Source organism: Strongylocentrotus purpuratus, unplaced genomic scaffold, assembly GCF_000002235.5.
Source record: "Strongylocentrotus purpuratus isolate Spur 01 unplaced genomic scaffold, Spur_5.0 spur5_scaffold_6, whole genome shotgun sequence".
Taxonomy (NCBI): domain Eukaryota; kingdom Metazoa; phylum Echinodermata; class Echinoidea; order Camarodonta; family Strongylocentrotidae; genus Strongylocentrotus; species Strongylocentrotus purpuratus.
Window position 1 is genome coordinate 45,239,288 of NW_022145612.1, and position 17,805 is coordinate 45,257,092.

The window sequence follows — 17,805 nt, forward strand, 5'->3', positions numbered from 1 at the left end:
CAGCACATGCTCACAAAAGAAATGCATTCTTTTATACAATACCTCCACATTACCTTTCTTGTCCTGACGATGCTACAGAACATCTGACATAGCAACTCATATGTTGGTATTATTACTATGGTATATTGTAAACAGGTGGTCAGCTCTGGTGAAGCTACATACCACTGTCTCTTGTTAGCTCACTAATGAGTAACATAATGATGTCACAAGACGAATGAGATCTGGGGATCTTTAAACACTTTTTTTAAAGGTTGGAGCTTAGCAGATCTGAGAAAATTATTGTAAAAAATATTTGAAAATCTATGAAATATATTTAGATGTTTGAATAAAAAAAAAAGTATGAGTTGTATGGAGCCCTGTACATCAACAGGGTCCCGTTGCATAAAACTTACCATTGATGGTAACTTTGCCATCAATGGCAACTACCATGATGGTAACAGGGCTCAACTGCCAATCAGAATCAAGGTTTCCATGGTAGTTACCATTGATGGCAAAGTTACCATAAATGGTAAGTTTTGTGCAACGGGGGCCCGGAATCAACTTACATTTGGATATCACCCACCTTTAAACTATCGCAATTTCTCGCCCCCCCCCCACTCTCTCTCTCTCTCTCTCCACATTATTATCTCTCTTTAATCTATATAAGCGTGGTATATATTATTTATCTCTCTTTCATTCCTCTTCTTCTCTCTCTACCTCGATCTATCTGTATCGATTCATGATTTTCAACTTCCCCAGTGGTGCACTTGGTTAGCGCGCTGTACTTATAGACAGTACCCAGTGACCGTTTGGCTACGCTGTAGACATGCAGAGGTTGTGAGTTCAAGTCTCACCTGGGGAAAGCAGTTTTTTTCTTCCTGATGATGCTACAGAACATCTGACACAGTAGCAACTCCTACGTTGGTATTGTATGGTCCAATGTAATCAGGTGGTCAGCTCTGGTGAAGCTACATGCCACTGTCTCTTGTTAGCTCACTAATGATTGACAGTTGATGTCACAAGATGAATGAGATCTGGAGCATTATTTTTAGGGTGGAGCTAAAGCCTCGGTCTGAAATGCCATTACGAACTGCTACGAACGCCGTTCGAACGATTTTCAGACAATGGAAATTCGGGAAGACTATAGAAAAACAGGGAGATTCGTACGAAATTATCGTTCGTACGAACCTTTGTGACCGTAGCATTAGCAGGTCTGAGATAATTATTTGTATAAATATTTGAAAATTTATGAAATATATTTAGATCTTTCAAAAAGAAAATATGAGTTGTATGCAGCCCTGCACATCTACAGGAATCAACTTATATTTGGATGTCACCCCACCTTATCCCCATATCTAGCCCCCCCCTCTCTCTCTCTCTCTCTCTTTCTTTTTTTCTCTCTCTCTCTCTCTCTCTCTTTCTTGCTCTCTCTCTCCGATTCTCTTTCTCTCTTTCTCTCTCTCTCTCTCTTTAATCTGTAAGTGTGATATATATTCTTTGTCTCTCTTTCATTCCTCCTCTTCTTCTTCTTCTTTCTCTCTCTCTCTCCCTCTCCCCTCTCTCTTTATATTCTTTGTCTCTTTTTCATTCCTCTTCTACTTTCTATATCTCAATATATCCATATCGATTCATGATTTTAACTTCCCCAGTGGCGCAATTGGTTAGCGCGCTGTACTTATAGACAGTACCCAGCGACCGTCTGGCTACGCTGTAGACATGCGGAGGTTGTGAGTTCGAGCCTCACCTGGGGAAATCAGTTTTTCTTTTCCTGATGATGCTACAGAACATCTGACACAGCAACTCCTATGTTGGTATTGTATGGTCCAATGTAAAAAGGTGGTCAGCTCTGGTGAAGCTACATACCACTGTGTCTTGTTAGCTCACAAGTGATTGACAGATGATGTCACAAGATGAATGAGATCTGGATCTTTATTTTTAGGGTGGAGCTTAGCAGGTCTGGGAAAATTATTTGTATAAATCTTTAAAAATCTATGAAATATATTTAGATCTTTGAATAACAAAATATGAGTTGTATGCAGCCCTGCACATCTACAGGAATCAACTTATATTTGGATGTCACTCCACCTTTAAACTTTCCCCATTTCTCTCTCTCCTCCCCCCTCCCCCTCTCTCTCTCTCTCTCTATCTCTCTCTCTCTCTCTCTCTCTCTCTCTCTATAATAATAATACATGAGATGTATATAGCGCCATTATCCATTTTAATTAAATGCTCAAGGCGCTCTCTCCCTCCCCTCTCTCTCCACAGTAATATCTCTCATTTATATTCTTTGTATCTATTTCATTCCTTTTCTTCTCTCTACCTCTCAATCTATCCATATCGATTCATGATTTTAACTTCCCCAGTGGCGCAATTGGTTAGCGCGCTGTACTTATAGACAGTACCCAGCGACCGTCTGGCTACGCTGTAGACATGCGGAGGTTGTGAGTTCGAGCCTCACCTGGGGAAATCAGTTTTTCTTTTCCTGATGATGCTACAGAACATCTGACATAGCAACTCCTATGTTGGTATTGTATGGTCCAATGTAATCAGGTGGTCAGCTCTGGTGAAGCTACGTAACACTGTCTCTTGTTAGCTAACTAGTGATTGACACGTGATTTTACAAGATCTAGAGCATTTTTTAGGGTGGAGTTTAGCAGGTCTGAGAATTTCTTTTGTTTAATATTTAAAAAACTATGAAATATATTTAGATGTTTGAATAACAAAATATGAGTTGTATTCAGCCCTGCACATCAATATGAATCAACTTACAATTGTATGTCACCCCACTTTTAAACTTTTCCCCATTTCTCGCTCTTTCTCTCTCTCTCTATTTCTCTCTCTCTCTTCCCCACTTCTCTATCTCTTTCTCTCTCTCTCTCTCTCTCCCTCTCTCCCCCCACTTCTCTCTTTCTCTCTCTTTCTCTCTCGCTATCTCTCTCTCTCTCTCTCCACATGAATATCTCTCTTTAATCTATATTAGCGTAATAAATATTTGTTTGTCTCGATTTCACTCCACTTCTACTTCTCAATTTATCCATATCGAAAAATGAGTTCAACATCCCCAGTGGCGCAATTGGTTAGCGCGCTGTACTTATAGACAGTACCCAGCGACCGTCTGGCTACTCTGTAGACATGCGGAGGTTGTGAGTTCGAGCCTCACCTGGGGAAAACGGTTTTCTTTTTGGTTTCAGGGTACATAGGACTCCGATTTATATGCGATAAAGGCGCTTGTCTTTGCTTTGGATTGTAGACAATGTATAGGGGTTGTCGTATCGAGCTTGACCTAGGAAAAGCAACCTTTTTAATTTCTATAAAATAAAAACAATGTCTTCGGACCCTCGTTTTATCTTCGTTTTATCTCTATTCTTCGTATGACTCCACATGCTCACTTCATTATTATCTCTAGATTCTTCCATCTCTCAACGCTTTATTATCTTCGTATCTTCCTTTCTATCAGTTGTTCTCCTCTCTGTCTGCATACATTTTGTTCAAATTATTCGTTCATGCCTCACACTATCCTATACTTGTATATCCAAATTCATTCTTTTCGATATACAATAGTCAAAGTTTATTTCACAATGCTCTTGATTTACTCTACCCCATCAATATCGAATAAAATGCCATCGCTTACCCATGAAATTAATTTTATTTATCTGAATTCATCGTATTACAGTATTATTTGTAGTACATAACTTTCAGCGAAATAAGCGCTTTAGCGATAAACTGTCGTTTTGTGTAAAGTAGTCAAATATTCTTTAAACTGAATGAGCCTTGTTTATGAGACTACTTGATCTTAATTGTAAACAAAGTGAATATATTATAGACTAGGATGATTTCAACACCTAGTTCTTCGTTTTAAATGGTGTCGCAATGAACACATGAATTTCATTTGGAAATGCAGAATATACAAATAATTATTATGAGAAAGACATACACTCTTCAAGTTGTGATAGTTTTTTAAATTTTATTTCAATTGTCCAACTTTTTCATATTTTCAGGACGGGAGTAACGACAAGCTTTGCAATAACTGATTTTAGAGAGAAAAATATCAATCGAACTTTCTAATTTAAGCCTACTGGTACTCGTTAGGCTTACATCGACGAGCTCCAATGGTAGCATCTAACTATAAATGTATTTTAACAATGTTACTATATCAAAAGAATATTAATGGTATAGAATTAAATAATTTACTAATATTGTTAATTAATTCACCTTGAAATATTTCCAATTGTCCATTACACGAGCAAATTTTCTTATCGAATATTAATATTTAGAATGACACAAATCTAAATTAGGAGGAATTTAAGTCTCAATCTTCTCTTTGTTTCACGAATAAAACAACATTATCTTGATTATAGTTTTTATCTTGTAGATCAAAACTAAAAACGAAATACAATTATACAACAGAGTAGGTTAGCACATTCTAGCACCAATCTATAATTATAAACATCATGTGGTTCCTATAATTCTTAAAAACAAAATTATTTGACAAACGAAAGAAGTCTGTACTTCTTGGAAACAACTTTATGGACAAATAATGTTCGACCCTCCTATTCTGTACATTCATGATGAAGTCATGGATTCATTAAATTCTTAAGTTTTCAGATAAATTTATTGTTCTCTTTTAATATCAAGGTGAGATCGAGGCTGAAAAATATTACATTGAACCTCGAAAATAATGTATGGCATTGAGCGTTTATCCACAATGTAATACATTAATATTTTTCTCCACATAAAAATACTATACATTCAAGAATAAAATTACACGCGAAACGAAAACCAATTCAAGTCATTAACCGGTTTAATTAATGGAATTACAATTTCCTCAATCTTGTTAGAACGAATACACGAAATGTTTCAAATTTAAGTTCACTCAAATAATCTCGTATTCTTATATAATTTGCATTCGTTACGAGTCTCTAATATACAGACTTAGAAGCGGTTAATCATCTCAGAAATTGATATCTTTGTATCCATGAAAGAAGCAGTATACACATCCAGTATTAATTTACACTTATAATTCTTCTTCAAGCCAAAAGTTATAAGCGAAATCACGACATTATGAAACAAACTTAACAACTTACTTTTTCTTGCCTTTTTTCTTACTGAACATATTATATATCGTTCTTAATAAGCCCTTTTTCCATTTTATAATGAAATACAATACAGCAACTTGTCACACGAGCTATTTCAGGTATTTGTAATGCCAAAAAAAAAGGGAATGTACATCAAGCTGGAAAATAAGAGAACTTAAACCGAATATTCATAATCAAGGAGACTAGGAGCTTTGCTTATTTTGTCTGAAAAATGGAAGAAACTGAATGTTTGCCAAATCTCATTTCCTTTCAAAATGTATACATGTTTTAATTTTGTATTGTCTGGGACAGTAAATGGATTATTATGAACAAAGACAAGAAGAAAACGTAGACATTCACTGGATTAAAATGGGAGGGAAAGAAGGCTTGATTGTTACTACTTAGTCCAACTCCACATTGGATACTTATGCCATCGATTTATAGGGAAATCTGGGATAGGGTTACACTTCACATCACTCCAAAACTGGACAGAGTTCGGGAGGGGTTAACCACTCATCCTATGTTTGCCTTCTTTTCTCAGGGGTTCATGAATTGCAAATTGGACACTATCATGTGATCACATTTCTTCCACAGCTATACAACATCACACTCTCTACGATGCCGACGTTAAAGACTCCCAGCAGAATCTGAAGTATCTCAGTATTGGTTTTCTAAAGAGAACACACTATAAAAAGAAAATTGTACGTTTTTTGCTTTGTCCAATTAGGGTGTATATATGCTTAGGTTATGATACCAGAGTCGCACACTCAGAAGTGTTTAATATCAACGAACTTAACGAAGTGTTCAACCAAAAAATGAGACAGACCGACAATAAATAATTCTTATTTACAAGTGAAGATTCAATGCTTCTCACTTCTATTAATTTCTTATCACCTTTTCTCTCGATGGGAGAGGGCTTGCATGGAGAGGGGTTGGAAAAAGCAGGCCTATATACATCATTGGTAAATCTCAAAGCGAATAAATGTAATTATAAAACTCAAATTACAAGACTTCCGTTAGGCCTAAATTCTATTCATATATTCATACACTTATAGTACTGCAGTGTTAAACTTTAAACCGATTATACCAACCATTTCTAACTCCTTAGCATAAGGCTAAAAAGAATGAGAATCAAGCACTAACAACAACAACAAAAGTTAATAGACTTTTTAACCTTTTGAAAGCTTTATGAAAGGGCTCTGTGACGACGTCATCTATTCTAGCATCATCACAACTGTCGTTCAAACAACCGAATTTAAACTAGTTTACATTCATTAAAAGGTCACCAGACGACAGTTCTTGCCCTCTATCTACACGTTTTGAATAGCGGGGTTAACATTGGATGATCTGAGAGGGATACGGAGGCAGTTTGAAGTAGCTCGTGTGCGCCATTTTGATTTCTCCCGTGAGTTGTTGATGATTTCCCCTGTGTCCCTTTTTCGAGTTTTTGTTTAAACATTGACGACTGTTCCTTAGCTCTTGTAGCGTGCTTGTCGCATCATCTGCATATAAGAGAAGGAGAAGTGGAAAAAATGAACAGATTATTAACATGATTACATCATCAATTGTCAGCCCATTACGTGCCATAATTCCCAAACAGTGCGTGTTTTGGGTATACTTTTTAATATTTTGACATGACTGTTAAACTATTTAAAATTCCTTCCATGCATCATCTGCATAAGAGAAGGAGAAGTGGAAAAAAATGAACAGATTATTAACATGATTACATCATCAATTGTCAGCTCATCACATGACATAATTCCCCAACAGTGCGTGCTTTAAGTTGATCACAATTTCAAGGAATTTATAAAATAGTTTATAAGTCATGTCAAAATATTAAAAAGTAAATCAAGATTTAATTTTTAATATTTTGACATGACTTATAAACTATTTTTTAAATTCCTTGAAATTGTAATCAACTTTTACTTTTGCAAAATTGAAATTCATTTTCCAACTAGAATAATTAGAATTCTATTCGTACCGCGTACAGTTACTCTTAAATTAAGTAACAACTTAACTATTGAGGACAGTATTTCAAAGGAATTCGATACTTTTGTCTTTACCTATTATGATGATTTTGTATAATGATTAGGGATTGGGTGAGATTTGTTTTAATTCAGAAAATTGCAAAGTATCTTGAACAGATTCACAAATTTTTGAGGCCTTTTTCTTATATTAATTGCCCATAAGTAAATCCGAACATGTTGAAAACCGAATATAAAATATGCAGTGAAGCTTTTTTTCTAGTAGGATTTAGCAAAAGTTTACCTCAATTCATTTTTATTTAAAAAAAAATTGTATAATGTAGTTTTAAGAAAAGATCAGTATGACGCGTTCCGAGATTATATCTATCTATCTGTTGAGATATTGAGCATTTGATCTGAAGTGCCCTCCATTTTATTAATGGTTTTACCTGGTCCATTGAATTGAGTGAACGAGAAAAAAAGAAGAAGAAAGAAAATGAAAACAGCGTAAAACAGCCGATTCCATCCCCCCTAAACAAAAGAAAGAATAGCAATTCCGCCATGGGGGTTGCGTCTTCCAATGGTATTTTTTTCTCTTCTTCTTTATGGTATACATTAAATTTGCCATTGTATATTTGTAATTTCCCCGAGGAATGATACATTTTTGTACTCAAATATTAATTGAAATTCTATTCACAAATGACTTTGGTTCCTATCGATCGAGATCACACATTAATCCTGCTGCTGCTGTTTTTGTTGTTGCTATGATTGTGTTCAATCTATATTACTAGACTGGTCAAAGTTAATAATAGAAGTTGGCAAATATATGAATTGATAGCATTAATTTCCGTTGAAAAGTACAACCACCCGTGGGCATGCAACATGGACAAATTAGCACGACACATGCGGGCCATCTCATATAACTGATAATGATATGGGCCTGCCCGGCTGCGTGAGATGGAATGAATTCCGATGGAAAATAGAACTTTAGCCGCATTACTACCTCTCGCTCGCAGATTTACCTGGACAATGGCAAATGATGCATTGCTGATTTGACATATTGTGGCTGAATGATGTTATCATGTGAGATTTTTTTTCTCGACAGGTTTAAAAGAGAATTTCAGAGAGGCATCACAACTCGATAAAAGTGACATGATGATTATTATTGGGGGGGGGGGGGGAACAGCGTGAATGATCGCAATGTAAATTTTGGAGTTAGGAATAACTTCAATAAAGGTCACCAGTCTTTCTTTTATCTCCTACTTTACTACACTATACTAATAATTCTGTCTCTGACCAAAAAGAAAACAAATCAATCTTAACCTAAACACATGTCATTTGATTATTCATTTATTAATACGAATATTATTCTGCCTTTTGAAAAATAAAATTTGTTATTTTGTTTAACGTACGGCGCCACTTTGGTATTATCTCGGAAAAAAATGTGTTACATCTCGGGTGAATCTATCGCTTAAAGCCTACCTGAACCAGTTTGGCCAGGAGGGATTAGACCTCCCTGCATGGTCACTGACAGGTGGTTATCTCATCAAATCAGCTCTCAATTAACATAAGAAAAAGGGGACCATGGGGGACCAACGGTCACAAATTAGGCATTGTTTGCTATATAGAGGGCGCAGGTAGCTATAAGTTGTACAGTGGGGCTTTAAAAAGGTGCTCGATCGGTACCTAATCTTTAGACCAAAATGTTTGAAATTCTAGTGGAGTCTGAGGGACGGCAGAGAGTGGATAGTGTTGGGTCCTAGGTGGTGGATTAGGTATGAATGTATTTTGAAAACACCTTTGCCACCACCTCTGAATAATAATAATAAACAAGTAGTTTTATTCTTAAAAGGATCGCATATCCATCGCCTAATTCAGGCTGGAACATTGGCCCATCTCTCCCTTTCCACACATCTATCAAGCCCTCTATGACTAATCTAATGCATACTAATCACTCTTATTATTCCAACATTAGAAGTCTCACACCTATGTCTACAAAGACTGACGAAATTCAGCCGCGCGCCTTGCATTTGGATCTATAATCATACTCAATTCCCAGGAGGGTAGGGTATGGCTCAACGATGTGGAATCTAAGTTGAACCGTCTCGCTAGGGGCTGAGACGTCCCTTGTCCAAATATCGACTTTACATTTTATGACACTTTATTTTGGGGAAAGTGCAATTCCATCATCAAAATACGCAAAGAACCATATCAAATATAAAGTCACTGCTCGAAAGTTCTGAGGTGACGGGTGCCTGAATGCTAACACTGTCAACATCTTTGAGGTAGGGGGTGCATCCAGCCCCCTGCCTCATTATACGCCTATGAATGGAAGCTTCACCTAACCTCATATTGACACACTCTCTATCATTAGAGTGACAAGTATTCCCGTGATATGATACACAACATTATCAAAATGCCATGGTCTAGATATTTTACCGGCCTGTGAATGAGTGTGACCGAGTTTAAATCCCAGTGATAAAAACTAACAGCCTTTGACCAAACATTGATCTACTTTTGATACCCTTAAATAGGAGATGGTGGAAGAGTTGTAAGAAGTAATTCCATAGGGTCTAATTATGGCAACTCGGCTAAAAACCAGATATTGCACATCTCGTCATTAAGAAAAGTCGCTTTATCATTCTTTCCCAGTTGTAAACGTGTCCGAATAAAGGTTTTGTATTCATATTTTCGTCAAGGTTTGTGTTAAAAAAATAGAACCATCATTTTGTTTGAAAGACATGTTTGAGTGGGTGTGCTTGGATTTTTCCAGTTCTTTTCTACGATTAATGAGGAACTCAGGTTGTCAAACGTCACTATCAGGGGCGTCGATTTAATTCGATTTAACAAAAGGTTTATATTGTTCCATACAGTATAAATATAATTTCTTGATTTTCCCATGTTTAATTCACCTAACACTCGATCTAATGTCTGTTTTATTTCTGAAATGAATGAGAAATTGTGCATTCATTGAATATTGATTTGTTGAGGCATAAAGTTCATGATAAAAATTACTTTCCAAGAACTGAAGACGCTTAAGTGTTTTGTGTCATCCTCAAATTTATTGTCCCCTATAATACAGTTAGCTTTGCATAAGTCGAATTTTTCGGGACCGCAAAAAATAGTTCGACTTATGCAAAATTCGACTAAGGAAGTGTAAATATTGTGTTGCAAAGCTTGTTCCTATTCGACATTTCGACTTAGGGAAAATCATGGGGAGAAAAGAAAAGTCAAACTAATGTTGGCTGAAAAGAAAAGAAACGAATAAAAGGTTTTTTTAAAAAGAGGTATGACTAATCATAATCTTTAGTAAGGTATTTCTAATCGTGCCTGTACCTTTTCTATAACATCTGTAAACAACATGTCTTTCTTGTATATCCTTAAAATAAGAGCTCATACCATTACAAATCCATGAAAGGAATCTTTAACAAAAATATAAACTAAGTGACAAGAAACGAAACTTTAAAAGGGCATTCAGTAGGAAAAGATTAATCCTAACCATAAATTTGTTGATTATGATCCTACTTCGTCATATAACGCCTCAAAACAGCGTGTTTTTTTCTTAACGCATTCTCAAAGGATGAGTTTTGTTTAAGCCGATCTACAAACGCCCCAAGAAGATTCTTTTCTCAAGTGACGATTGGGAACGAGTATGTAATCGTCTCTTCGTCATTTTACAGTGTTGTCAAGACTAGGGAACATGAGAGGTGTATTTAAAAGCAATGATTGATGGAAGTAGGAGGAAAGCAATCAAGAGGGGTCCAAGGGGTTCATAATTAATCACACCAATAACAGTACTGCATAAGATAATCCACACAATATATACGAATGCGAATGGTTCATGATAAAACACGCAGTTTTATAATTATGATTATGATTGACTCAATTTTGATGCGGAATTACAATACAGAAGTTCACTACATTATGATAATTATTATGTACCTTTCTCCAGCCACTCACAGCCCAAAACGTTTTTTCTTCGAACATGGAGTTGAAGTTTGGACTTTAATTTGTCCCACATTCACATTAAAATATGATTACGATCGGTGAAAAAAAACACACGTGAAATATGTGTTGATATTTGATATAATTGTATGGATATAGGAGCTTGGCGTGTGGGATGGTGTCAAGTTATGTGTTTCTGAGGAAAGATGTATGTGTGTGTGTGTGGGTGTGGGTGTGTGTTCCGGGTATTGGAATAAAAATAAAATAGATAATTGTCAATCAGCAGTATCTATTACTTCCCTCAGCAATCCAATCCTAATCAATCTTTTTGCATTACTTCCCTCAGCAATCCAATCCTATTCAATGTTCCGGGTTGAATAAAAATAAAATAGAAAATTGTCAATCAGCAGTATTTTTTTGCATTACTTTCCTCAGCAATCCAATCCTGTTCAATATGTACATCGCAACCAGATGCATTGCATATTTCCTGCGATCAAGGGGGCACTGGCACTCATGTAAGGCAGGGGCATCGATCCTACTGGGGAATGAAATCGAATTAACAAGGCCAAATAATGTTCAGTGTGAGAGGTCGTCCTATTATCTTCTTTCCTTTAATTAAGTTTTGTTTTGTGTCCCTCTGATCTTTTTTTAATATTTTGCTTATCAGGAGGGAGGAGGAATATGACCCATTCCCCCGCATCTATGCCTCTGGTTACAACGATAAAAACTTCATTTTCAAAATCTTCCTGCAACATACACACTATGGATTAGCACATTTAATTTTATTCTAATTTATGCTAATCATAAATGTCCTTATTACTTGTTAGATTTATTTGAACTAAAAAAAAATGTAATTATCATATGAGAAATTCAATTAATAATTTCTCACTGCCTAAATTAAAAAAATGTTTTAAGAAAAAGAGTTTCAGCTATTTCGATGCGAAGTGCTGGATCTCAATCTCACCAGAACTTTTACGTGAGTTATCTATAAAATTTCAAACGTAATCTAAATAAGCATATGGAATCAAGAGCCATTAATGAGTAATCCCCGTCCCCTTTAAATATTTCAAATGTATTTTAAGTGTATGTTATATTTGTTTTGTATATATTTATGTTATCATTATTATGTTGAATTATTTTGTGTATATGTTATTTTGATACTGTATGTTTGTATGTATATTCATAGCCCTAATACGGAAGAACAGTCCGCGGGCTGAGGTAGGCCTTCGTGCTTAAATGAATGAATGAATTCGCAGAAACCGCAAAACCCATTCACTAAAAATACAAAATACATACATTTCGATACATATGCATTTACTATTAAAAAATCAATCAACAATGGCGTTGCTATACCAGCAAAAATGAAAGGGCTCATGCAAATACCCTTCCTTTTCCGGCTTATCCAAGTATATTGAAAAGCAAAAAGTGAGAACAAATTAAGAGTGAAAGAATGATAAGATGACACCCTCCCCTCACTTCATGGCCTTGTTCTCTAACAGCTAATCTACATTTAAAGGTAAAGACCAGTTATGGTCATGCGATTGCATTGTGAAAGAAACGTTGTGGAATCGATCAGAAAAGGTTGATCATCTAGCATCTAGCATCTGCAAGGTTCTGGAATCATCAAAATGATAAGAAATTTGGCCCATTCTTCGTAAAGTTACAAGTACTATACACAGAAAGATGTATATGGGACTACCCTATATCTCTCACAGACCATGAGAGAAACAAATTTACCCAAGATATGAATTAGTGGGCGGTTTCCCGGCAAATTTTTTATCATCATGTATTAGTCAAAACATATTCTTTCACATGATTAGTAATGAGAGCTTCCATTTCCTTTTTTAAAATTGGGGCGTTTCCAATACTGGTCTTTACCTTTAAAGACGAGTTTCCCATTAACAGCTGGACCCTAGCTACGCCACTGTTATTATCAACAATCACAACATGTACACTCATATCTAAATAAAAAATCAAACACAGGTTCTCATCATTCATCTAAGCCACAGACATACATTTCATCATTGTCATATGGGGATTTATTCCTAAAGTACATTCAAGAATGAAATTAATATTTGTACACATGATTGCGGTTCGTTCAACTTTTATTTGAACTGTAATGATATACATGTACTTTATAATAATCCATCAAATGTAAATAGGTACGTTTTATTTCTTTAATCTTGGGTTTTTACGACTCCAATATGAAATTCTTTACATGATAAACTGAGACAGTGGTATGTAACATCCCCTCAGCTCAGCACATGCTAAAAGAAGAATGGTATCGTTTCATACAATATCTCCATATTACCTTTCTTTTCCTGGTGATGCTACAGCACATCTGACATAACAACTCCTATGTTGGTACTGTATGGTCTATTATACATACCACTGTTAGTCTCTTGTTAGCTCACTAATGATTGTCAGATGATGTCACAAGATGAATGAGATCTGCAACTTTTTTTAAGGTGGGGCTTAATTAGCAGGTCTGAGAAAACTATTAAAAATATATATAACAATCTACGAAATATATTTAGATGTTTGAATGACAAAATATGAGTTGTATGCAGCCCTGCACATCAACATGAATCCACTTATATCTGGATGTCACCCGGCCTTTAATATCATCAGAATTCTACAAATCCGGATATATCATGCAAACTTTGTCTCAGTCATGCCGACGTTTAAAGATAAACTTTAGTACTGGTAATGCGATTGCATTGTGAAAGAAAAGGTGTGGAAAGGATCAGAAACAGTTGATCATGTAGCATGTAAGTATTGGTGTGCACTGCAAGGTTCTGGAGTCATCAAAATCATAATAGATTTGACCGAGTCTTGGTAAAGTAACAAGCACTCACATAGAAAGCTATATATGGGACAACACACATGGTGTCGGGGCTAGTACTACCTTGATTTCCTTGTCTTTCTATGCTCATTACTCAGCCAGTATACATTTTTTTCCAAAATTGTTTGGCACATGTCATTTATTTGTAATCTTGAACATTCAGTGTAAGTTTCGTTTGATTCTGTCAGAATTTTTTTTTTTTTTTTTACCAGTACTGGAGTTTAACGTTTAACTAGCATGGCATCATAGATCATAATGAAACAGGATAAATTCTTCAAATGGTTTTCAAACTGCTCTATGGTAACTTAATGTAATCAGAACTACTTAAAAATGAAAGTTCGTATGCTCATGAAAAAACTACATGGAGCAGCAGATATAATATAAAACAATGTATTATTATCATCAAATGGTAGGAAAGAGGGGGGCGGAGACAAGTTCTTGGAGCTTTAACTCTTTGTAATAGGATATATATGAGTTAACGCCTTTCAGGTTCTCAACGGACGCTTTATTAACCCCTCAAAAAGTTTGGGAAACTAGATTTGCTAGATTTCATCTCTCTTGTCATGGCATAATCATCGCTGTGTTTAGTATCAGTAGAAGGTATGTTCATTTTTCGTTAACATGGCACCCCCATTTGTTATGAATTTTTAAGTCAAGGAATATGCAGTGGATCAAAATAAGGTGCAAGGTCACAAGTAAAAAGTTGCGAAATGCACAGCTGTTTTTCCACTGTACATTCACATTTCCGCATTGCCCGAGCCTTTTTAAAAGTAATGTTAACCTATAAGGCCCGGTCACACACAGACGACGCATGGGGGACGCACGGCCGGCGCATTGAAAATTTGCAATTTTGGCCAGTGCGTTGTCGTTCGCTAGGCGTGCGTCATCACTCGTTACTCGTTCGTCGAGCGCGCTGGACCAACGCTATGCGTTCGCCGTCATTCGCTGTTGTGCGTCGGGATTTGTTGTGCTTGCTCAAAAATGTGCGCGGAGCTCGACGCATGAATGTACTCGCCAGAAGGACACCGAACACGCGCAGAGCGCGCTAGACCAACGCCAGACATGCGCGGAGCACACGCTGTGTATTCGTTGTGAGTTCGCCGGCCGACGTCTAGTAAACGCCTAGCGCACACCACTATACGACCAGGGAACAGGGGCTCAGGTCTTTGACATGTGAAGTGGCTGTGTGAGAGCCAAGCATGTCATGCTCGGCTCTCACGCATGTCATGTTTTGAAGCCGTTTGTAAGACAAAAATTTATACTGATTTATAATGTCATCACATTTGCAGTGAGCGTTACATAATATGATGATTGTAATTTGTACTATGATTATAATTTGTTTCAAGAGAGAAAAGAATAAAAACTGACCATGAAAAAAAAAAAAGTAATTTGCATTGCTTATTCGGGACTTTTAGACTGGCGCAGATCCTTAAAATTACGTCACACTTAATAGCGGTCCACTATTTCGACGTGCAAATCTAAAAGTCTCTATTATCTGCGCTGATCGCACATGACTTTGAAGACGGTCCGCCGATACAGTAGTAATTCAACGCCATGTTTGAACCGTTTACTAATTTGCGATCACATTAATTATGAATATATTCTCAAAATGGTGCGTCAAGGTGCGTCAATTAAAGACCGCGTCAGTCGCAGACGCAGTCCTATATGCCAGCAAGATAACGCCTCGCGTGTACTGTCATATGTTTTCATCGGTTCTAGGACACCTACCCCCTGGACATCCACCCCCGGATAACCACCCTAGGATAATTATCCCCGGACAGTTAACCCCGGACAATTACCCCCGGACAACTACTCCCAGACAACTACCCCCTACGACAACGATTCTCTAGGACAACTACCCCCCGGACAACTATCCTAGGGGGTAGTTTTCCGGGGTGGTAGTTGTCCTACGGCGTAGTTGTCTGGGGTAGTTTCCCGGGGGGTAGTTGTCCGAGGGGGCAGTTGACTGGGGTGGTTTTCCGGGGGTGGATGTCCAGTGGGTAGTTGCCTAGAGGGTGGTCGCCCTAAGGGGTAGTTGTCCTAGGGGGCAGTTGACTGGGGTGGTTTTCCGGGGGTGGATGTCCAGGGGGTAGGTGTCCGTATACGATTATCCTGTCATGTTTGATTAAATTGAATAATATATTAGATTCAAGCCAATTCATTTCTTGTGTATAACAAAGAATGGTCTCTAGGTCTGATGCAACTCAATTCAAGGTCTGATAGAAGCATGCATGACGCTCGCTCATGCATTTTACATTATTGCCGGGATCAATTTTTGAAGAAAAGACAAACAAAACCTGATATAGAAATGACGACGAAAGATATCCTCAAAGGCACCATTCAACAATGTTAAATCTGAGATGCTTGGCTCTACGTGTAATCAGTGTCTGTGATATCGTGTAATATTGAAGCCCTAAAAAATTGCGCTTCAAAATGCTCAAGAAGTGCCTCAAAAAATGAAAATCTTTGAGTGACCGGTTTTATCATACTCGTTTTCCCCAATGTAGAACGACTGTACTGTAGTGTTGTGAAAAGCTTTAGGGAAAGGCAAAATTTTGTTTCGATTTCCGATCATAATATTTTGATAATCAGACAGGCGATTGGCTTGTAAAAGTCATGGGGTTCCTGACTGACCTAAAGGTTTATAATTATCATTGCAGCATGAGCTAAATCCAGGATTTTGTTTCAGAATCTGAGACAAAGTTACCGGATCCCTTTAAGCTCTCACTGTATCAAAATTGTCAATCTTCATTGGATTTGGATATTTCACTGTTACATGCCGACTCTGGTTAAAAATAACAATTGGGTAAATGCTAGATTTCGTTATGGAAAGCCTGCATTTTTCGAAAACTCGAATTTCACTTCAATCATTCTTAAAAATGTATATGACATGCCTTATTTTTGGAAGTCTTGGGGTAAACTTTTCATCTATAAATTGAAATGAAATTCACAAGGTTAGACCGCAAGATTTAAATTAAAACTGCATTCTCCCATAAAACACTCCATTTTGTAAAAAAGAAATTCTTCTGGATGTATCGTACCACTCCAAAAGAGCCGTTTTCCTTTGCATTATTCAAGGTCTATATTTAAAAGATTTACTTATTGGCAAAAAGACGGATGAATAGAAATGCCCTAACAATTCCTGTTTGCTGACCATGCGAAATAAGTTATAAATTAAATATGAAGGTGGCGAGGGCTACGACCCTTAGTTTAAAGAGGTGTGATAAATGTAGTTTCATATCCATTTGAGATAAAACTGTCATGGTTAAAGGGACTTGGTTATATTGTTTAGATGAGAGATAGTGGTGCTAAGGTAAAGACTTCAACGCTAGATGTACAATTAAAGATAATCTGAAAATTTGAGTGAAAACAGACCATTATTAATGATACAAATTGGGAAAAACAAATCTGATCGATTCCTTAAATCTCCCAACTATATTATTTAAATTTAATTACATTTCAGGTGAATGTAAATCGTCACAAAGCAAAAAAAATCGCTCTATATACCATTCCAGACGTTTAAGTGTTAACAGATTTTTAATAGCCTGTGTTATGTCTTTTTTCAAAAATGGTTGCGAGAATTCACAGTTAATCACTGTTAGAGGGTGTTGCACAGTGACGCCTTCAAAGAAAACCATAGATATCTTCGTGGTTTGAGACTTTTATCAGGATTTTTTGCATGTCAGAGGGTTAATTTACGAAAAGGAAGATAATAAGTAACATTTTATACAAAAATTAAGCAATTTTGTCATCAACCTTTAAAAATGTTACCGAGTTACTTTAATACCTCAGTCACACTCATTGACAGATTCTCATCCATTAGATGAACACCATGTATTTGCAATGTACTCTTCAGTTTATGTTTGGCCAAGCATCTGTTTCATAAAACGTGTTATCGATAACAAATTCTAAAATTCTATGGCACAAGTTGCTTCCAACCAATGAAATGCCACGATTTCAGTAACTTAAAACAGTTATTGTAACTTGTTATTGATAA

General features: G+C 36.5%; 1 protein-coding gene and 4 non-coding genes across 5 annotated transcripts in view; 4 read left to right on the plus strand and 1 right to left on the minus strand.

Annotated features, from left to right (window-relative positions):
- Positions 1-731: 731 nt before the first annotated feature.
- On the plus strand, positions 732-841 carry TRNAI-UAU. Its single transcript has 2 exons — positions 732-769; positions 806-841. It is a non-coding gene; the product is annotated as a tRNA-Ile (tRNA).
- Positions 842-1,621: 780 nt separating this feature from the next.
- Positions 1,622-1,731, plus strand: TRNAI-UAU. Its single transcript has 2 exons — positions 1,622-1,659; positions 1,696-1,731. It is a non-coding gene; the product is annotated as a tRNA-Ile (tRNA).
- A 604-nt stretch (positions 1,732-2,335) lies between these two features.
- TRNAI-UAU lies at positions 2,336-2,445 on the plus strand. Its single transcript has 2 exons — positions 2,336-2,373; positions 2,410-2,445. It is a non-coding gene; the product is annotated as a tRNA-Ile (tRNA).
- A 592-nt stretch (positions 2,446-3,037) lies between these two features.
- Positions 3,038-3,147, plus strand: TRNAI-UAU. Its single transcript has 2 exons — positions 3,038-3,075; positions 3,112-3,147. It is a non-coding gene; the product is annotated as a tRNA-Ile (tRNA).
- Positions 3,148-4,453: 1,306 nt separating this feature from the next.
- LOC115919535 overlaps positions 4,454-17,805 on the minus strand; it is a 44,232-nt gene continuing 30,880 nt past the window's right edge. The window contains exon 4 of the mRNA XM_030973609.1: positions 4,454-6,556. Within this exon, the coding sequence (XP_030829469.1) occupies positions 6,527-6,556 (30 nt within the window). The 3' untranslated portion in view covers positions 4,454-6,526. The remainder of the gene's footprint in view (positions 6,557-17,805) is intronic.